General features: G+C 44.9%; 2 protein-coding genes and 1 long non-coding RNA gene across 3 annotated transcripts; 1 reads left to right on the top strand and 2 right to left on the bottom strand.

The window, feature by feature from the left end:
* Window positions 1–231: 231 nt before the first annotated feature.
* REXO5 (RNA exonuclease 5) lies at window positions 232–15,583 on the bottom strand. The gene is made up of 19 exons (XM_063414293.1): window positions 15,329–15,583; window positions 13,555–13,676; window positions 12,544–12,670; window positions 11,580–11,664; window positions 10,981–11,130; window positions 10,746–10,834; window positions 9,840–9,955; window positions 8,946–9,084; window positions 8,287–8,381; window positions 7,134–7,236; window positions 6,400–6,536; window positions 5,987–6,095; window positions 5,537–5,647; window positions 5,273–5,410; window positions 4,686–4,778; window positions 4,009–4,228; window positions 3,306–3,499; window positions 2,715–2,824; window positions 232–805 (listed from the first exon to the last, which is right to left on the bottom strand). Exons 1-19 carry the CDS (start codon window positions 15,443–15,445, stop codon window positions 736–738), a joined length of 2,325 nt encoding a protein of 774 aa, XP_063270363.1. The 5' UTR covers window positions 15,446–15,583; the 3' UTR covers window positions 232–735.
* Window positions 15,532–21,790, top strand: ERI2 (ERI1 exoribonuclease family member 2). The gene is made up of 8 exons (XM_063414292.1): window positions 15,532–15,666; window positions 15,937–16,076; window positions 16,499–16,626; window positions 16,776–16,932; window positions 17,461–17,561; window positions 18,401–18,482; window positions 19,159–19,247; window positions 19,441–21,790. The coding sequence occupies exons 1-8, from the start codon at window positions 15,644–15,646 to the stop codon at window positions 20,767–20,769; spliced, it is 2,049 nt and encodes a 682-aa protein (XP_063270362.1). The 5' UTR covers window positions 15,532–15,643; the 3' UTR covers window positions 20,770–21,790.
* Window positions 15,948–22,113, bottom strand: LOC134559487 (uncharacterized). The gene is made up of 3 exons (XR_010082518.1): window positions 21,818–22,113; window positions 20,390–20,467; window positions 15,948–16,148 (listed from the first exon to the last, which is right to left on the bottom strand). It is a non-coding gene; the product is annotated as an uncharacterized LOC134559487 (long non-coding RNA).
* Window positions 22,114–22,193: the final 80 nt, after the last annotated feature.

Raw genomic sequence — 22,193 nt, 5'->3', positions numbered from 1 at the left:
AGCAGCCTCTATTTCAAGTGGCAGTGGCTGCAAAGGACAGGTCTGGAGCTGTCAGGCTGCAAATCAGCTCACCTTGCTTCCAGCTCCCTGTGGAAAGCGGTGCTGTGCAAAGTCCACGTGCTTTCCTTAAAACATCCCTTGCCCCTCCCACAGCCACACAGAAACTTCTCCTTTTTTCTTTTTTGTGTGTGAGGGGAGGGTGGGGGTGGTCAGGGAGGGAGGAGAAAGTGGAGCTAGTCCAAGAAGCATGCATGAATCACTGATTCCTCCTTTCCATGGACTAAGCACAGCACATTCCCGGAAAGGAGGCAGCGACTGCAGTCCAGGAGTTGGCACCGCACAGTTCCAGAAATCCACACAATTCCTGGGGTGGCTTTAACTGCTGAGCAGCTGCTGCAGGCTCTGCGCTGGCCTGGCTGCTGGTTCATGGCCTGGGATGTTCCAGGGGAGAGGCCCCAGCTGGGACCGTGGTGTCCAGCAAGGAATGACATCCACAGGGTCCTGCCCAGCTCCAGTTTGCCCCAGCACCTGCCTGGCATTGACCCTCCCACAGCAAGAAGGGTTAATGGGAAAGGGTTTGTGCTTTAAGACACTTTGAATGGCTTTTATTTTTAGATGTAAAAGATACAGAGTGAAAGCCTATTGTTCTTATGGTAAGGGATCTTTACAAAGACATCAATATTTAAAGTAATTAAAAATATCTTAACAAAAGACTTTGCTTAAAAACTTGGCAGTTTAACAAGCACTCCTCCCTTCATCATGTTTTATTCCCATCAGACCAAGGCCGGATTGTGATCCGTGCATGCTGCAACACAAACAAGAGGTGTGTTAGTTCTGCTCAGTTCAGCCTTCGTGCACATAACTCTGCTGGGCTGGCAGTGAGGGCCTGCAGCCCCTGGTCAGCACATTCAAAAGTTTATTCTTCTTCCACCCCACAATTATTTGGCATCCTTTTCAATCAAGAAGCCTCCTCTGAACTTTGGTCCTCAGGGAAGCAGTGATACAGGAACCTGACACTTGGCAAGAAGTCTGTCCCCAGCCTGAGATGGAGCTCCCATCCAACCCCCTCAGCAGCCTGGGAGTGTGAGCCAAGCTCTGGGGGCTTCCACAGGGTCCCTGTGGCTGCAATTCCTGAACCCCCCTGTTCTGGGGGGATTCCAACCCCTTGTGATGGAAGGTTGTGCTAAGCGAGAATAGCTGGAAATGGCCCTTGGGAAGGAAATTGGGACGTGCTGAGCCCAGTGACTGCTGCAAAGGACAGGGGTGGGCTCACCCCAAACCTCGCTGTGGGGTGACAGGTGAGTGAGTGGGGTGCCTGAGGTGATACAGGGTGCAGAGAGGCAAAGGACTGCTCAGAACATAAAAACAGATCAGTTTGAGCCCAGAGAAGGCAGCAGCTGATCAAGGCCCACATGCACTGAGGAGCCAGCCAGGTCAGACTGGGGCAGTGTTTGAATCCGAGCTGTGCTCAGGGTGACCTGCAGGGAGTGCTCTGCTGAGAAGGCAGGAACTGCTGCTGGCTCTGTTAGCAAACTACAATCCAGGATGGGGGGAAGAAACAACAACTTATGCTCTACTGAAGATGAGATTTTAATTTCTTTTTCCTTAAGTTATTAGTAACTGAAAAACTAGAGCAGATCACACCAAGAGCAGTCCTTGGCTGAAATGGTTTGTCACGGCCATTAAGCCTAAACACCTCTTGGGTTTGGATGAATCCTCCAGGGACACAGTTTGGAGCAGAGGATTATACAGCATCATGGCTCTGCTCAGGAAGCCTTGCAGTAAGGGAGGGGAGCCTGGTGTGGCTGCCCAGCCAGGCAGAAGAGAGGCTGCTGAGCAGCTCTGGCTCTGCCTCTGTTCCAGGGCATGCCTGGTGTCTGCACAAGGAACAAATGCCCCTTCTGCTGAGGGGCACTGAAGAAAAACAGGTAGGTGTGATCTTTATGAGGCTGACCAGTGACAGCACAGAAGGCTGTTGAGGTGAGTATGTCCTCAGCAACCAGGGCTTTGCTTAGGAAAGATGGAACCTTTCTGGTTAATAATTAAACAGTGGGACTGTGGCAGTTCAGGCCCAGGGGCTGAAAAGCAGGAAGCCCACTCGAGCTGGAAGCATCCCTGCTAGCAGTGCTACAGCCCAACTCAAATGCACGACTTGCTCCTTCCTACAAAAGCTGAAGGACTCAGTGAACAAATCCAGGTTTTTTTCATTTTTGTCCATCATGAGATGGACAGAGAATAAGGGCATGAACCCCCTCCTTTATTCAGCTGTGGCTGAAGCACAGTGTGGGGTACCACAACACAACAACTGGTAGGTGAGGCCTTGGCTGCAATAATTAGGTGGTTTTAGAAACCACAGCCCCCCAAAAATCCTGCCTGCTGTGGAAACTCTGCTTGATTCTCTCACAGCCACATGAAACTTATCTCATTGTCAATGGGAATGAAACATCCTCTGGGAAAGTGGGTGAACTGGTAAGATCTGTACCATGAATCAACACTGTGGACCCTCAGATACATGAACTGTGCCTCAGGCCTGCTTTGGGGGAGAACATAGGCCTGAGGTTTTATTGGCCCAATATGAAAGTCAGATTAACTACAACAGCTTCTTCAGCTTTTCTCTTGTGCTTTCTCTTTCTTGTGCAGGGCTTTAATTTTGAATAGATCATGATAAAAATATTCAGCTCTGTATTTTCTTTGCAAGATAGATAGCCAGTTACCTGCTCACTCCAGGAAAGAGAACAACGCACAGGGTGTTATTCTGCAGGCTTCTATAAAGCTTTTTGATATGGTGGTCTAACTTCTTCACCTTTTTCCTTAGATCCTGCTCCTGCATAAGAGAATAGAAGCATTAAAGTCTCCCACTCATCAGCACTTACACTTCTAAGTGTGTGGGGAGGCTGCCCTGTGGGATGGCGCAGCTGCAGGGAGAACCACAGGCCCTGCTCAAATGGCACCAAGGTAAAAATGAGAGCTGCACCTCCAGAGCTCTCAGCCAGAGCTCTTTGCTGTGCAGCCACACAGCCACTCACCTGTCCCTATGCCCTGCCAGCTCTCCAGTGCCAGGCTGCAGTTCCTGGGCAGCACCACCCACTGCCCTGTGCAGCTGTATGGTTTTAACGTTAGGCAGTGCCCTGCAAACATCACATTATCCCATGGGAACTGATCCTTGGCAGCTCCTTTGCTCCAGCACAAGGAGACCCTTCTGTCACAAGCAGCTCTGCCCCTCAGTCAGCTCAGTGAGCACCCCAGTTCCCAGGGCAGTCCCTCCTCATTAATTGCAACAAACATCAGCAGAGCCTCACACTCACACAGTTGGACAGCTGCTCCATTTTCTCATAGAAGATGTGTTTTCCTTGCTTCCCATTGCTGTGATGCATTTGCCAAATCCATCTCCAGAGGTGACCTGGAGCAAGGGCATTCCTGCTTCTTAGCTCACTACCCTTCATGGTCCATCCATTTATAGCTTCGAGGGCATCCACTGCACTCTGGGTTTTCTGGAATTCTGAAATGCAAAGAGAAGGGAACATGCTTTGGCAATGCTGTTGGTGCCCTCCCTGGCACATGCAAGGCAGGGCTAAAGGTGTGGAGCAGGAGGGAGATGAGAAACAAATCACTGCAGCAAGCAGATCTTCATCTTGCTACAGATAAATATCAGACTAGAAATGCCAGTTGGCTGCAGCAGCACTCACCGAGCTGTTCTCACCTTTCAGAGGTGATTCCTGGTCTGGGTGAAGCTGCACAGTAACCATGGAAGTACAGGAGCCCATTAGCTACCCTGGAATTTTTCTAAGTAAATGTTTGGGGTTTTTTTAAGCAGATGTTTTTTCCTCTTACATATTTCGCTATAATGTGCTCCTTCAAAGAAATGTGCTTTCACTGGAGCATTTTAAACACCATCCCTTTGAGCCCACCTGGGTTTCAGTAGCTCTTGCTGTGTCTGTGCAAAGTCCCAAGGGCTGCTGAATGAGCTTATTTGAAGGAAATATGCAGGCTGTGTGTGGAGCTACTTACTGAGGAAACAGCAGTTCCTGTGCTTTCCACTCTGAAGATCCTTTGGCAGGAACAGTGCTTCCAGGTCTTTCAACTGGCTGAATTCTTCTTGCAAGTCTGTCTCTGTTAATGACTTCTTTAGACCAGCCACATAAATCACACCTTCATTTTCTACATCCAGTTCTAATTCCTTAATCAGAACATTGCAGTCCAGCATTGCTGCAGTGACTGGTCTCTGGACCTGGGTGGATGCAGCAGGAATAAAAAGCGTGTCAGCCCACTGCTCTGTGTTCTGAGCTTCTATTTTAAAGATTTTTTCTTCCATTACCAAAGGTAGACAAGTTATTTTCCATTTCTTGAAATAAATATGACTAATGAAGGCCAACTTAATTATGATAAGCCATGAAAAAGGGAGATCATATTTGTAATGCAGAAACACTGTAAAACTAAAATGCCTGCTCTGTTTAGCCCTGTTACTTGGATCTGCCTTTTCAGGCTGCACCTGGATGTCAGAACGTTTTCTCTGACAGGCAGAAAGGAAAAAAAGAGGGATCTAGCCAGTGGCCCTAAACTGTGCAGGGACAGGGAGACTGTAACAGCACAAGCAGCCAGCATTTGCCCACACACACTGCTGTGATGTTACAGACGTGCTGGAGGCTGTGCCTGAACTGAACATAACTTTTTCTGTTTGCCTTTACCTTAATGCAGGATCCTGCTACCTCAGCTCCATTCAGGCTTTCCACAGCAAGCTGGGCAGCTTCCAGCACTTCATACTGGATACAGACATAGGGCTTGAAATAGAAGAGTAAGATACTTCAGGTTGATCAATGAGACACATTAGCCCTCTCTTTTAAAAAGTCAGGTCTCAATAAAGTTGTACTTTCTTTTAAAACTAGAATACTATTAAAAAGTTTGGGGGTAAAATATGTAACACTCCACATACTCTAGCTGTTTAAAACCCCTTTCAATTAATTCCTCAATTAATACTATTCCTTTTTTCTCATTTGGCTATTAAAGGCCTTAACATCTCAGTTCTCTTTAGAAGGACAAAAATCACCTCAGCTTCCCCAGCACTCGAAGTCCTCTGAGCAGCACATGAGCTGCACTTGTTCCTGTCATTGTGTGGAGCAGCTTTTAAGTACCCTGAATGATTGCAGTTGATGACTAAACTACCACAAAAAACCTCCAAATGGTTTAACTGGTATTTTTTGGGTTCTAATCCATATCTTTCCAAGAGTTTACTCAAACCTTCCAGGCCTGTCCGCAACCTTTGAGTGCTCCTCACCTGGAATGTTTCAGTTACCACTGTAAGGGACTGGATTGGTCCACACCTCCCAAATTCTTTCTTCACAGACTTCATGCAAAAGTTTTCTTCAAAAGGACCTGCGTAAATTGTCAGCATGTCAGTCAGCTTGCTTCTCACCTGTTGGAACACAGATTACAGAAGGCACTTCACAGAGCAAAGGAACTAAATACTCAGTGCCTCCTGATGAATCACAGCTTTCTACAAGCTCAGCATGAAGACTTATTCTCAAACAAAAAATAATACCTTTTCATAAAGTCCAGCATGAAGGTGAGATGCAAGGTACTCTGGACCCAAACTGAACTGAATGATACTGAATTTGGACAGGGGAACATCTTCCAAGGCTCTCTGAAGAATCTGGAGAGAGAAGAGCACACAAGGCTCAAAGAGGTACAAGACAATTGTACTCCAGAGGATCAGAAACAAGGCTATTGAATTAAACTCCCAACTTTAATTTTCATTATTGTCCAAGAAAGCCCTCAGGCAGAAATTCTTCTTTGGTGAGTCACGAGAGGATGCAGAGGATCAAAGCTCATTTCTGAAATGCTCAAATGGATTTAGCTAACCTGGTATTAACACTATTGCTAGCAGTACTGTCAGTCAGCTTTTAAAATAGGACTCATCTACCCACTCCCAGATCAAGAACAACTTTGAACTATTTTGATGCTTAGACTAACCCACTCTAAGTCCATTCACCTGTTTGTTGGAAGTGCTCAGGTTACTCTGACACAGGCCAGAAGAGTCTAATCCCTGTCTGCCCAAAAGGAGGGGTTTTTGGCCAGTCACCTGCAGACAATCTAAAAAACTAGAAGAAAAATAGTGTGAATCACAATACTTTTCAATATGGGAAATAAAAACTTTCAATACATGCTTGTCAGAGAATTACAATTCATTTAAGAAATTTGACAGAATATCCTTGTTCACAACATCAAAAGAAGCCTAGGAAATACTCTCTGAAATTTAAGATGAAACTGCCTTAAGTTTTTCAGCACTATGCTGCAATTATTTGTCTGAAGATCCTGGTGGCTTCTGAAAAACATAAGGCACTTGTTTGATTTTACTGAGGATTCAACGGAAGGGGAGACAGACATATCTAAGAATCTTATTACCATGGCTTGGATAATGGTGGAGGCTCATTCAGCTGTTCCTGGAACCCACATCCTTGTGGCTGCAGCACAGCTTTCTTCTGTGAGACCTCAGCCAGTTTTTCAGCTGTCAGAAGCATCTCCAAGTTTAGTTCTGCTACCTTGGGGAAGGAAGAAGATTATTAGCTGGCTTTCATCTCATCATCTAATTGCAGCTGACCAAAAAGCCTGTGCTTTCCCTGTGAGTCACATAGGTACACTCCAGCAGTGAGGAAACATGGGCATTAATTTCTTGCCTTATTATTTTCTGTTGTCATTTTCAAGCATGCAGCACTCACAGCATCAACAGGCAATCATCTCCAAAGAAATTCTCTCAGAAATCAACAACACAGGGGACTCATAAAACCAGCTGAATCACTACCACAATGCACAAGGTCTCTCTCTTCTTTGATCTAGAAAAATTGCAGGCATTCCTGCAGGCTGGAAGTGTCTCAGTCCTTCTTTACCCCGTGCCCCCGTTCAGGATCAGCAGCAATGCTGGCTGATGTCAGTGAGCACTGAGCACTGGTAGGGCACAGCTTATTCAGGTACCTGGATATGGGCTGGAATTAACAAGCTCTCAAAACTGGGGCCTCTAGCACAGCTCCATTTTCTCTTTTAAATCAACAGAAGTACAGGAAGGAGTGGAGTTTATTTCTTCAAAAGCACAACATTATGTTCTGTATTTTAGGACAGAAATCTTAATTAGATATAAATACCTTTGTTGGTCCTTGCTCAATGAAGAATTGAGCTAATTCCAAAGCAGCTCTAGCATCTTCTGTAGGATCATGCCCAAGCTTCTGTTCACACTGAATCTCCTTCCTAGGGCATCAAAATTAGGTGTACAGGCAGATTATCTGTTTTGCCGCACTGACCAACATCCTGTCTTTTCTAAACTGGGTCCTTTTCGGGCAAAAGAGCTTTTCCCTCTCCAAAAAGGATTTCAGTTCTGTGCAGCAGCATTCTTGTGAAATATTCCCAAAAGTTACTGCAAGAAATGTTTTTGCAATGTTGAGCAAAATGGTTTAGGGAATTTACAGAATCACTGGATTAGAAGAGACCTTCAAGGTCACTGAGTCCAACACATGCCCTAACACCTCAACGACACCATGGCACTGAGTGCCACAGCCAGTCTTTGTTTAAACACATCCAGGGATGGTGACTCCACCTCCCCAGGCAGACAATTCCAGTCCTTTATTACTCTTTCTGTAACAAACTTCTTCCCAATATCCAGCCTATATTTCCCTTGGGGCAGCTTAAGGCTGTGTCCTCTCATTCTGGCAGTGCTGCCTGGAGAAAGAGACCAACCCCTGAGCACAGCCACCTTTCAGGGAGCTGTACAGAGTGAGGAGGTCACCCCTGAGCCTCCTTTTCTCCAGGCTAAACACCCCCAGCACTGCAGAGTATTACCATTCACTGTGAGCATGGGGAGAACTATCTCACTAAGATACTACCCACTGGTAGCTGAATACACTGAGAAATATGATTGAAGTCAGCAAATCAGGCTTTAATGCATTAACCTTTCTTTCTTGCCAACTGACACAGCTCTCATCTGTGTGAGCCAGACTGCCTCTGTTGTTCTACAATTCACTACACCTCTACAGCCCTGCAGGAAGGTGAGTTTTGCTGGGACTCAAATCTGGTTAGGTCACAGCATTCCTGCTTGCTCAAAGACAAGCCCATTTATTATGCTGCCTGATGTTTCAAGCAGTCAGAAAATTCCTTTTTACCATGTCTTACTTGCACAACCTGCTCCTTTCTTTTGAATCTTAGTAACAAAATAATTCTGATACTATTACCAGTAGAGTATGACCCCATGACCCACCGCAACAGTTTCTATTCTTTCCCATGACAGTACAGTAATAACCTTACCCTAAAACAGCTTTGGCTAGAAATTTCAGCTTAAATCTTCGACCTTCACTTCTGGCGAAAAGCAGTGAAGTATCAATAACACTGGGGTGGATCATCTGGAGGAGGAAAATCATCCCCAGTTTAGTTTAAGAACAGCAGACATACAGAACTGGACAGTAACTCCACAATTTTCTGTGCCTCTGCCTTTCATTTCAGTTGCCAGTTTCTCCCTGACAGATACTTCATCCACAAGAGAGCAAAAGGAAAAATGAAACAAATCCAACTCTCCTTTCTACTTCCCACTCTAGTGGGAAGATCTAGATTGGGTTAGAAAGATTAAGTATGATTCAAGCATTTTAGATTGGTTAAATTACCCACAGAAAGGGCTTCAGTTCTCCCCATGACAGAGCTATCAGAAGCATCTGGCTGAAGCAGAGGGGTAAAGTTCCAGTTGCAACAGTATCTGTCTGGACAGACTTCTGGCTTTTGGGTTTGGAACAGTCCCTTGCAAATTTTATAGCTGTAAGGAGAGTTCTTGACTTTTAAATCCTTACAGACATAATTCATAATAAAATGCAATTAACAAGTGTTCACTAATAAAAATAGCAATTGTTAAAGAGTGTTCAGGTGTGAAATGAGAAACACAGGGTTGGGAAAAATACTGTTAAAAACATACTCACTTCCAAAGCCTGAAGATCAGAATTTAAGGAATGACCCACCAATACTGCATCATGGGGAAGCATTTTTTTTAGCCTGGTTTGGATGTCTGACAGTCTTGTCTTCACTGGAAGAAGCATTTTCTTTGTGATTCCTGAGAATCTTCAAAACAAAGGTTGAGTGAGTTGAAAGCAACTCATTAGCAACAGTGTGTGCTGGAAAATATTACAAGCAGGTCCTGTAAAATATGAACTCGGTGTAGCTAATCACAGAATGCTATTACTGTTTTCTTTTCCAACATCAGAGAATATACTGCAGCTAAACTGCTGAGACTGCTATTACATCTATTTCCAATGTCTGTTTTCCCAGGTATTCTTAAGTGATGCAGTTGGCATTGGATAGCACAGGTAAGGAAATACTGCAGGTCTGATGGTGGAAGGAGATGATTCCAAGTAACTTGAGGGGACTGGGACATCACCTCCTGGATAAAGCCAGGTGAAGTTGTGAAGACAAGCCTTGAGTTTTGCCTGCTTTTGTTATAATCCTGAGCCCCACCCTAAAGGTGTGTACCAGCTCTATGCATTTTTTACATATGAGCAAATTTAGCTATGGACTCTATCTTATTTTATAACTGGCAGTAAAGAGTAACTTGTATGTGTATCATTAATCTGTAATAGAACTTTCCCATGGCCACTGCAGAATAGCAGTGGTTCTGGTGGCAGCCCCACGGGCACTGTGCAGCAGATTGTACACATAATGTTGGTCACTTCAGTCACACAGCCACAACTCTGTTCTTAACACTGAGGGAAATGCAGCAGTGTGCAAACCGAGGGGGTTCTGAAAGGCCCTGTGTAACAGGCTGAATTGGAAAGGGCTGTCTGAAAGACAAAGAGAGAAGAAAGGTTTGTGCAAGTGACCTGGTGCGGTAGTTCACCACGGTGCTCTCAGGCTTGACCAGTTCATTCAGCAGGCACTGACCCTGTGCATCCACCAAAGACACACGGGTGACTTCGTTCCCCTTTGCAGTCAGGCACTGGCAGGAAGAAGCAGAGGCAGTTGTTGAATCAGCACGATGCTGCCACTCAAACCCCTCAGCTGACATCTGCTTTGGCTGCAGCAGCATCACTGCAAAGGCGTTCCTTGACTTAGAGATCTACCACTCACAGCTGGGGGTTTATACTCCAGTGTGCTTCCTTTTAATTGTTAAATGTGCACTGTAAGCAAACACTCAGGCAAGCACAGCACAGAAAAACGTTGTAAAGAAGTGCTGATTTCACAGAATCTGTGCTCTGCACTGCACAAGTGCCATTGACAGCACCAGTCCCAGAGATGTTGTACAATTTAAAGGCAGAGCCCAACTTGTGTCAGTAGTTACTCAATGCTGATGCCAAACAGGCAACTCTGTAAAGCTAAAACTGCACTAAAGCAGGACTCTTCACCACAGCAGCTGCCAGAGGAATTGATGGCTAAAGGAAAGATGTGTGACAGGGAAGTTTCTTTCCTTTCCCAAATCTTGGAGAGAGATGAGCAGGAATTCCACAGCAGTCTCATGGGTTATTGCAGCACTGCTGACAGGCCTGGCAGATCCAGCTACTGCTCTGGGAGCCAACAGAACGGAGCTCTCTGCTCAGGATTTCTGTCTCATTGCCAGAACCACTGCTGGGGCCTCTCCCATGGCTGCATCAGCACTGGTACTACCAAGGAAGGGACTGCCAGCAGATATTAAGATATCAGAAGTGGTTCACAGATACACAGAGGGCTTGGCTCTCTTCGAACAGCTGGGTGCCTGACTCAAATGTATGGCCACACACACTGATTGTTACCATTTCACAATCCAGACCAAAGAGGGGGCTGCTGTCTGTCCTCTGCTGATCACACTCTGTGGAGATGTAGCCCTTGCATCCAGGGGAACCTGGAGGGAAAACACACCTGGGAATAAGAAAAAGACCTTTCTTCTACAACTCATCTTATATGACAAAACGTATCACTACACTGTCAAAATTAAAAACAACCCCCAACACAACAAAACAACTAAACAGTCCTCACTCAAAAACTGACCTTCTATGGGATAGTCATTTTGTTTCTGCTCTTCTAAAGTTAGAGTATAGCTTGTAAGGCCTTGTTTTTTTTCTCCGTATCTCCGAATGATGGGATCACACTGCAAGTGTGAGCTTTTAGTCATGCATTCACTGCTGCTGGAAGTCAAACCTGTAAAATACAGAAGCATCTGTCAAGCTCAGTTTCTGCATCAGATCAACACTTAGAGGCTGCACCATTCCAAATTACTGCCTGGAGACTGGAGAGAGAGGGTCAGAGAAAAAGATAGATAGTCTTAGCTCAAACCTAATTTATATCTCTCTCTTTGATTAGATACATCTTAGAATAAAATAATCATAAAATGGGTAGTAAAGCAGCAGGGATTGGGATTAAATATGTTAAAAACTTTATCTTGTTTTGCATTCACTTTGACAATCAGCCCAACATGAGTTATTGAACTAATCAGGGTAGGAAGTCTCATGCTTTAAGCCATTGTATGCATTCTTTTCTAAACAAGTTTACCACGGCAGCACACTGGGATGGCAGAGGATGCAAAGTCATAAATTTCAGTTCAAAGTGAGTCAGTCTTGAAAGAGACAATGCAAACCCAAACAAAATACCTTGTGGAGTGTTTTGAGGTTTCAGGCTTTCTCCTTCTCCATACAGGCTGACTGGGAAGTCAGCGGAAGGTGCTAATGTGAATCTCTGAAAAAAGAAAATGTGAAAACGTGTTAGTGACTTTCAAAGACAGGCAGAAATAACAAGCAAATAACAAGCAATAAACCCCAAAAAGGGGTTTATTGATCCCCAAAGCAGCCAAATTCAGTGGAGGATGTTGGAAATACATTTGGTGTTTTATCAAGTAGAAAAACCCAACACAAACCAAACCTGTTCCAACGAGGGATGACACAGAATTCTTTGTACTACAGGACAGATTTGCCTTGCCTGATATGATCAAGAAGGCACATCTTGAGACTTTCTTTGACAGAAACTAAAGCCTGTTCCAGTCTTTCCAGTTAAGTTGTGATTTACATTTGCTGCAGTCAGGAAGAACTCTCTAGAAGCTTAAATCCAAGTCCTTCTTTCTTTCTATCTTCCTTCAAAAATGTTGCTTGTAAGTCAGAAAATTAAAATAATTATTTTAACAATCTCTTTGGGAAATGGGAGAAACTTGACATAAAGTGCAAATAATAAAAGTGATATTTTTCAACCACTGGGACTAGCATAACTCTATTGTGAGTCTCCTCACTCAGACTAAATTCCAAATTATTGAAATCACTCCAAGATATTTATAATCTAATTGGCATTCTGTAGGTGCAGGATATGTAACAGTTAGAGGACTGAAACATCAATAAACATTTCACCTGGTAAGGCTTCAAAGATTTATGTCTTGAAATCCTGTTCCTAATATCAAAGCCCTGTCCTTTGTTCTGAGCTGACAACTGCTGCAAACAGATCCTCTCACTTGCTGTCAAGGATGGCCACATCCTTGGAAATGGCAGAAATTCCCCTGCAGCCATTATCCCTGGGATGGATTTCAGGACTCAATAAGTTTAGAAGGCACGGATGCAGTCTGGGACTTACATGCTGGAACGCTTTCCTGAGGTGTTTGAACTGTAAATAGAATCTGTAGAAATGGAGCTGGCTCATTTCGTGTAGAACAACAACCACAACCCCAGCCAGGTGGCTTTGGTGATAAATACGGCACCAGCTGCAGTTAAAAAAGAGTAATAATTAAAAAAAGAAATAAAAATCAAAGCAAAACAATTATCAAGCACTCTTAAAAAAAAAGTTGGAACCAGCCCAGCTTTTAAGTCAACAAATGGCCAAGTGCCAAATTACTTCAGTAAGAAGAGGCTTTATAGCTTATCTTGAGCAGCCACATATTCCTGAAAGCAACAGAATACAGGAGACACAGAAAGAAGAGTTATTGCAAATTTCTGCTGCATAACATTTCAAGACGTGTTTACCTCATTCATATGCATCAGAATGTGAATATACCAGCAACTTCAACTGCAGTGATGCAGTCTGGGGAATTAATGCATCAAAATAAGTTTCACAAAGTAATTTTCTATTCACTATTAAAATCTAAAGTGGGGTATTTTCTGCTTTGATTTTCATTTGAAGATTCATTTCATTTTTGCCATTCAAGGTTATAAATCCTCCTCAGCCTTTCCCTTCCAGTACTGAGAAGTGGCCCAGAGAAAGGGAGAAGTGACTAAAATGTTTTTTTTTTTCTAAAATGCTCTAGAACACTCTGTTTGGATTATATCTAACATGAAATGCATTAATATTTGTGTTAATATTTTAACAGGGTATTTTGTTTCTCAGTGTGTGGAGCTTCTTCAGTTCCACAGCAGTCATTTGGTTTTTCAAAACTGCATGAAACACAACCATGGAATGGTAGGATTTCTGACAGAAGAGGAATTCTGCTTCCTGGCCAAGTCTAACAACAACTGTGTCTGCACAATCCAGGCTGCCATTATGGCAACTCCACGGCGAGCATTCCAAACCCAGCCTGGCCAATATTCCTTTGGGAATGTTCTCACACCACGGGAGAACACGAGACCAGGCTGACTGCAGCTGGGGATGTACCTGGGCTGTGCTGCGCTGTGGCATTTCCCCAGAGCTGCGTATTTCAGCAGCTCATACAGCTGGTCCTGGCTGATTTCAGAGTCCTCACCAAGCAGAGCTGCTGACAAATGACACCACTTTTCCTGTGGAAAGAGAAATGCTGGTAAAGAGCAGTTTCATGTAATCACACCAGTCCATGAAAAAAGGAAAAAAAACCTATTTGGATACAACCAGCTACATTTAAAGTAACTCTTCTACTCCTTAGGGACAAAACTTTCCTTTCAGATCCCACTTTAATATTACATTTACTCAACATTTCGGTAACCCAGGTACTCTAACTTCAAAGATTTATTTACTAAAGATTAATATAAACAGATGTGCGCAGTAAGGAGACAGTTGATATGCAAACACAATATCCTGGTCTCTCAACCCTTTTCCCCACTTGCTGCTGTAGAGCTTTAAACATTTGTACAAGTGTTAGATGTAGCCACTCACTCTACCTGAGGTTTTCCCTCTCTAGTGTGGGATCTGCTCTGCCAGAAGGGTTTGCTGACCCCTGCAGGGAAAAACGCTTCAGTGAAATCCAAGGAAGCTGCAGAAAGAAAGCACTGAGGAGATGAGGTGGGCCTGTGTCACACAGTTCTACACAGCAGTTCCTTAAGCCTAAATGCACAAATTCTTCTAAAGGCTAATAAGCAAGTAAATGCAGCATTTTGGTGACCTCCACAGACCAGATGGCCGATTCTAAAGAACTCCTGAAAAACTTTAAAACTTTTTTATAGGTGATGAAAAGACATCACACAACACCAGAGAATGCAGAACCTCACAGCATGAACCACTGGAAGTTCTTTTCCCCTGAAAACTAACAAACCGTGTGCTCAGTGATTTGGACAGAGCCCACCCACAGGGGACTGAGTTGGTGTGCTCTTCGAGACATTTGTCACTGGGTAAGGAAGTTAAAAAAGTGACAAGCTTCGTGGTTCCAGTGGTTAAGAATCATCTGGCAATAACAGCACAGGCTGGTGTAATTGCTAGTGCCTCATCTCTCATGCTAAGTGAGACAAGTAATGACACCGTTGCTTTCAATACGTCCTAATTAAAGCTTTGCAAAGAAACCCACACAAAGAGCAGAGGTTTTGATTCACCACGGAGAGGGCACTGCCAGCCACAGGAATTTGTCTCTAACCGGGTACAAACAGGGCTGATCTCACAGGGTGGACACGCCAGCTCCTGTTCCACGGGCACTGACTCAGTGTGCCCTGGGTGGGCAACCCGTGGGGCTGCTCTGCCTCCTTCAGAGGTGCGTGTGCTGAGCACACACAGCGCTCCTTTCAAGATATGCTTTGTTTACGAGATTATCTTGGAGAATGCATCTATTTTTTAAACAAAATTCCTTAAATGTATTACTGAGCACACCAAATGAGTTCTTTTCCACGGCTCTTGGAGCAGAATCCAAGCCATTAACAGGCTCCCCAGGGCAGTAGTCACGGCCCCAAACCTGCCAAGGTTCGAGAAGCGTTCGGACAATGCTCTCAGGCACACGGAGGGACTGCTGGGTGTCCTGTGCAGGGCCGGGAGCTGGGCTCTATGCGCCCTGTGGATCAATTCAGGACATTCTATGATGCTATCTGCAGGCTCCGCCTGTACCTGACCCTCCCGGTACACTGCCGGTGTACACGGCTTTGCTGAGCTCCCAGCACCCCAACGCGGGACACAGCAACACCCCCGAGAAGCGGCCGTGAGGGACACACGGCCCGCACCGCGCTCCTGCCGGCGCCGGGCGCTCGGCTCTCACCTCGGGGCCCAGGCCCGAGCCGCCGCCATCGGCCTTCCGCCTCCTCCGCGCCGCCCGCGGCCCCTCCGCGCCTTCGCAGGGCCGCTTGCGCCCGTTCAGGCACAGCCCCTTCGCCATGGCCCGCACGGGAGCGGCGGGGTCAGGCGGCTCCTCACGGCCCCACGCTGCCGGCGGCTCTCGGGTCGCGCCGGGGCCGCGCCGCACTGGGCGGTGCCGGGGCCGCGGCCGGAGCAGCCGAGAGCCGAGAGCGCGATGGGGGCGGGCCCGCGGGAGCTTTGAAATGGCGGCCGCTCGCTGAGGCGGCGGAGCGCGGCCATGGCCACCAAGCGCCTGGCCAGGTGCGGGGCCGGGGCGCGGCGGCGGTGTCGGTGTCGGTGTCCGGGCGCGGAGGGGCCGCGGCGGTGGCGGTGTCCGGGGCGCGGTGGCGGTGTCGGGGCGCGGAAGGGCCGCGGCGGTGGCGGTGTCCGGGGCGCGGTGGCGGTGTCCGGGGCGCGGTGGCGGTGTCCGGGGCGCGGTGGCGGTGTCCGGGGCGCGGTGGCGGTGTCCGGGCGCGGTGGCGGTGTCCGGGTGCGGTGGCGGTGTCCCCTGAGCGCGGTCCGTGCCCGCAGGCGGCTGGGGCTGGCTCGGAGCAGCGCACGGGCGCGGAGCGGGGCGCGGGCGGCCGCGGGGCAGCGCTTCGCCTTCCTGATCGTGCTGGACTTCGAGGCCACGTGCTGGGGGGACCGCGGGCGGCGCGGGCCCGAGATCAGTGAGTGCACAGAGCCGGCTTTGAACTCTGTCGTCCTTATGTGTCTTCCTTGGCTTACGTTCCTTTTGACCCCTGGCGTTTCAGCCGCAGTGTAAAGGAATAACAGATAAATCATTAATATAAATGTGTGTATGTACATGCGTGCGTGGAAGAGACTGACAAGGATCATCGAGTCCTGCTCTTAAGTGAGTGATCCACACAGGAATCAAACCGACAACCTTGGCCTTACCAGCATCATGCTCAATCTCTATGTTTATATATATATGTGTCTGTGTGTATGTATATATAACAGAATTATGGAATATGCTGAGTTGGCGGGGACCCGTATAAAAATGGTATCATTCCTGTGAACAGTTTTAACCTTTCTGGCTTTGTGTTTTGGTTCTGTTTTGTTCCTTCTTCTCCTTCTGTGTTTGTTGCAGTTGAATTTCCAGCAGTCCTGTTAAACACCTCGACAGGAGTGCTTGAATCTGAATTCCACATGTATGTCCAGCCCCAGGAGCATCCTATTCTCTCGGAATTTTGTACAGAACTAACTGGCATAACACAGGTATAATTGTGACTTAACATTGTTTTACAATTGTATAATTGCTGCTTACTGTTTTATTTAAAGAGGCCCTTAAAGGGCTAAAAAGAAATAAACCTCAAATGAATTTCAGTCCATTCTAACACACATGCTTCTTGTTCTGTTCCTTGAAGAATCAAGTTGATGAAGGGGTGCCTCTAAACATTTGCTTATCACAGTTTTTGAAATGGATTCAAAAGATACAAAAGGAGAAGAAAATTATATTCAGTACAGATGGTCAGAGTAATTCTACTTCAGATGCAAAAGCGTGTGCCTTTGTTACTTGGACAGGTAAATAACATTTTCATTTGCTTTTTCTGCACAGTAGTAACATTAGGTGGCACTAGTGAGATTGTGTCTTCAATTCTAGGCAGCCAAAATCCTGTTAATAGGTATTACAAATGTGGAATATTGGGATAAGCCTGAAAATATGAAATCCATGGAATCCTGATGTATTTGCTGCATCTTTGACTCCGGGGCCTGACACTTATATTTTTCTGCTTTAATGAACTGTATGACCATTCTTAGTGTGTCTAAATGAATTAATGATGTCTTTGAGATATTTAATTGTCTGAAGTTATTTACTAACAACAGGGATTTGTTTCTTCTGGTGTCCTGTTGCAGCACCCCCAGTATTTCCCATGGACAATCACTTCAGAGCCTGTGCCCCCTGTCCAGCAGCACAGGATGCTGACAGTGTGTTGGTGTTGTGTCCCTTCATGTAGATTTGTAGGCCACATAAAGGGACACATAGGCCACCTTATGTGGATTTTAGGCCATTTCTACAGTGGTGGATTGACTGTGGTTTTCCCTGCACAGATTGGGACCTGGGCGTGTGTTTGCACTACGAGTGTAAAAGGAAGCAGCTGCGCAAACCTGACATTCTGAACTCCTGGATTGATCTCAAAGCGACGTACAGGGTGAGAGGATTGACAGACTGAAACATTTCTATCCACACACACCTCAAAGGCTGACTGTGCCTGAGCTTACAAGGCAATGCTGTATGTCCCAGTGACCAGAGTAATCTAATTTCATGTTGTTACTGCTCTATAACCAACTGCCCTAGAACTGTGTGAATTTGAATAGAAATTTTAATGCTAGGAAAAGATTGTTTTTTGATAAAAAAATGAGCTGCTCTTACTTTCCTGACAAGTTTTGCTCTCCTTCCTTCCTATCTTTTTCTGTTTTGTGTGCTCTTATTGCTGCCTTCTATTGCTCTGTAGGAAGTCATCATTATAGTCTGTTTAGAGGTACCTTACAGGTAGGCAGCAGAATTAGATCTCTAAAGATTAACAGTGTGAATATTCCCCCTTTCTAGTGATCAAATCAGATACTCATATCAGGAGCAAGTAGTAATACTCACTTTTTTCACTTACAAAAAAATCCATACCTATGCCAAATATATTCATGCCCATGCCTTTGATTGCATCTTAAGGTATTATTTATAGTTATTCTCCAATGCTGGTCTGTTAAGACTCTCATCAATGTAAGCCATAGATTGCAGACAAATGACTCCAGAGCTCAGACAGAATGGATTTGCTTAAGACTGAGAGAAGGGATTCATGGTTCTTTCCATTCTGATTTCTAACAGAGTAAGTCACTTATGGTCTTATCCTCACTGTAAAATGCAGACACCCAACTTGCTTAATTGCCTTGTGAGATTTATTATTCATTAGGGGTTCTTTCTGAAATGGCTTTGCTTCACTTAGGGAAAGGTTTTGAAATGTTTCATGTTAAGCACCTGCATTTCTTTCCTTAGGCCTTCTATAACAGAAAGCCTAAAGGGCTGAATGGAGCTTTGCAGGATTTGGGGATAGCTTTTGAAGGACGGGAACATTCTGGTAAGCATGATTATCCTCATTTTAATATACATATAAATATATGTATCTTATAAAGCTAAATAGTACTATTCAGCTTTAGTTAGCTAACTTAACCTAAGGCAGCTAGTTAATTAGCTAGTCATTACTCCGAGTAGTAACTACTGTTTCAGGTTATGCCATGTTCTGTCCAACCAACCATCAAAAGAAGAAAGGCAAACAAACTGAGATCAGTTTATTTCTAACCTCATAGTTCATTTCTCAAATATTTTCCACTGCTGCTGGGTGCATGTTCACAAGATCAATTTATTAATTGCTAGGATGCAAAAGAAAAGAGGTGAAGGGAAGATAAAGAAACTTGATTTTTACCTGATAGCTTTGGATATCATATTAATGTGAGAGAATTCCAGCACAATATGGTTTTGGGTTTTTTTACTTGATTAGTAAAAAGAGGAAGGATATTTAAAATTGTGAATAGATATTCAGCTCTATGGATAATCCTTCAGATGTTTCAGCAGAGAGAATTAGTTGAAATTTTCTACTTCTACTTCCCTTTTTTTGAATTAGATGACTAAGTGTCACAGTTCTGTGACTCCTTGTCATTCATGTAAGGCTTACCTAGATTACATTTTTCCTGTAATAAGAACTATCCCCAGTAGCAATTTAAAAAGAAGACATTAATATAACCATACTTTTGAAGGGTTGGATGATTCCCGGAATACTGCTCGTCTTGCTTGGAGGCTGATTTGTGATGGATGTGTGCTGAAAGTTACTAAATCTTTGGATAAGGTTAGTCACTACTTTGTATCTTCCTGTCTACTTGCTTTGTAGCCTGGAATACAGACGAAAGGTGAGCTATGCAAATAATAAACCCAGCATCTTGACTATGATTTGGAAAGAACATCCTTAGGCTGATACATTTATTCCCAAAATGTCTGGGTATTCACTTTCCAAAATCTGCTTTTGTTTACGGATTCCCTAGGCACATCAGAAGAGTAATTTAATTTCCAGAACACTGACTGCAAGCATCACTGACAAGACTCCACTGGGAAGCAAGAGCAGACCTGAAACATCTAGAGATGGAACTTGTGAAACAAAATCTCTGGCTGAGAACAAACACGACAGTATTCCTGGAAACAAGATAAATTCTAATGTACAGGCTGGGGAACAGCAGATCACTTGCACTGATCCCTCTGCAGGTGTTGTACCCAGCAGCACAAGGACTGAATTCCATGCTCAATCCCAAAGCTCTTCAGCAGCATCTACTGACAGATTTCCTGTTCCTCTGGCACAGCCATGTCCCAGCCCTGCACCAGCAGGCATCGGGCAGGGACTGAGCATTGGGCAGCCTCTGAGAACAGCCAGGCCCAGCCTCCCAGCACAGGGATCAGGGCTGGTGCTTGTCTCCACCACCATCCCCTCAGTTACTCTCTCCAGTGGGGACATCAGCACCAGTTCTGAGTGCTTGTCTCTGCTGACAGACTGGGAAGATGTTGCTTTGATACCAGAATCTCAATATGAACAAAATTCAGACTCTGTTCAGCTCAGGGATGACTCAAGTACAGGCAGCCCAACAGTGTTTGAAGAAGAAACTATTTCAAAACAATTGGCTGTGACAAGTTCAGATAATCAGACTTTGGAGGAAAGTGTAGCACCCATGGAACCTCTGAGGTCTGTTGTTTACAAAAGCCCTGATACTACAATCTACAATATAGGGACAGTACCAAGGCAGACTTCAAAATTTTCAGCTTTCAAGTTACCATCTGCAAAGGGAAATGCTGCTTCAGCACAATCAGCATTAATGGGAAATTACTCTACTCCTTTAGAGGCTCCTAAAAGAAAGCCAACTAGTCCAAAAACATGCCCACCAGCAAAAAAGCAGTCTTTTAATATATATCAAGAGAAAACTTCCTCTTTTGATCACTCCTTACCTTTGAGAAGTACAAATTTGCCCAAAGTATCTGCTGCTGTTCTGAACTCCACAGTCAATTTGAATGAGTCTGTAAGAGCTGTGAGAAATGGAAAATCAACTCCCCCTCTGTGTAACTGTGGCCGAAGAGCCAAAAAACTCTCTGTGTCAAATGCTGGCCCAAATCAGGGCAGAGCATTTTTTTGTTGTCCTGTTGGCAAGCAAGGAGGTAATAAGAAAAGCTGTGGCTACTTCAAGTGGGAATATGCACTTCTGAAAGAGAAATCTAATGGTCCCACCTTTAATGCAGATGCTTTGACCTCTCTTGGAACTGTTTCTAGTAATACAGAAAATTCTTTCTATAAAAAGTATTTGTGTCTTAGACCTTCTATGAGAACTTGAAAATGGATACAATTTTTTGTCCAAATCCTAAACTCTCTAAGTTTCATGCTTAATGTAATCAGGACAGTCAAATGATGTCAGATATATATTCTCAGAATGGGACAAAAAGGACAGTTCTTGGTTAACACTGATAGAAAGGAAAGTTGCTCAAACACAAAACAGCAGATCATAAAGGAACTCCTTAATTAAGTATGAGAGAACAGATAAAGCTACTAAGTGCTAAAATTAGAGTATGAGCAGCTCTTGCTACAATTCTTAAATTTCTCTTCTATCATAGATTTTAAATACTTTACTAGTCCAGTCCTTAAAGATTTCAATGACACAGATTTTATCTGCACTTTTTTCTAAATGTACTTTTAATGCCTACAACTTTTAAATTTTGAAACCTTTGAAACCTTTTAAAATCTATTTAGATGTCTCACATCAAAAGTGACTCTTGAAGCAACAGTATTCTCTTAAACTCTTACAGAGTTTTTTTATTCTTTAAGTAACAATAAAGATAAGATACTGATATTTCATTAAATACTTTATTTAACACATTACTGTTGTGCTCTTTCGTCTCTGAGTTTCCCATTTCATTTGTATCAGTGTCTGCTTTAGCTCCTAGTGTAGCCCCTGGGACAGGCAAATGATGGCAATCGGGTAAGAATGTATTCAAACCTAAACTAAGAAGGATATAGTGTAATGTCCTACTCTACATTACTGTGTAAATCTGCAATGTCTTACTTTGTAAAAAATCCTGCAAAAAAGCAGGATTTAATTACAAAGCACTAATTTTTTTTTTACTTCTAGCGCAGTTTTCTTCCAATGGTTTTCTTATACTGGATTTGGAGCAACCGCCTTGGTCAGTATTTTCCACAGATCGGAACCTATCAGAACCAGATAAGAACAATTCTTAACCCCTTAGTTGTCCAAGGGCTTAAAAGTTACAGCAGGGAGAGGCGGCTCTTAGGGGATGCACACAGACACCTTCCTTTAGGAACTACACTACGGGCCACGAATTGTTCTGTTAGCCTATGTTTGCTCTTTTTTTAAAGCCTCCATTTACCTGTTCAAAGCGTTTCTGGTTCAGGCGGTCCCTCGGGGGTCGGACAGGCAGGGAGGTGGCCGAAGCATCTCCGTCCGTGGAGCGCACGGGTCGGTGTCGGACGCGGCGTTGCAGAGCTGGACCCAGGGCTGCTCGCTCCCCTCTAGCGAGTGTCCGCCCGCTCCTTTCCCCTCAGTTCCGTTATTATTAACACAGACTTTAACTCTGCAACCGGAGCTCGGGAGAAGCGAGAGCATCGAGGGATACGAGTTTGACCGCGGCTGAGCGCGCCACCAGAGCGCTCGCCGCCCCGGGTCCCGGCGGGTCGATCCTCGGAGGCTCGCTCCCGGAGGCTCGCTCCCCGCGGGTCGCTCCGCGGTGCCCGGCCGCCGCTCCA

This window comes from Prinia subflava, chromosome 17, assembly GCF_021018805.1.
Source record: "Prinia subflava isolate CZ2003 ecotype Zambia chromosome 17, Cam_Psub_1.2, whole genome shotgun sequence".
NCBI classification, from domain to species: domain Eukaryota; kingdom Metazoa; phylum Chordata; class Aves; order Passeriformes; family Cisticolidae; genus Prinia; species Prinia subflava.
The sequence above is the reverse complement of the archived record's forward strand: the minus strand, read 5'-3'. Positions and strand labels throughout refer to the sequence as shown.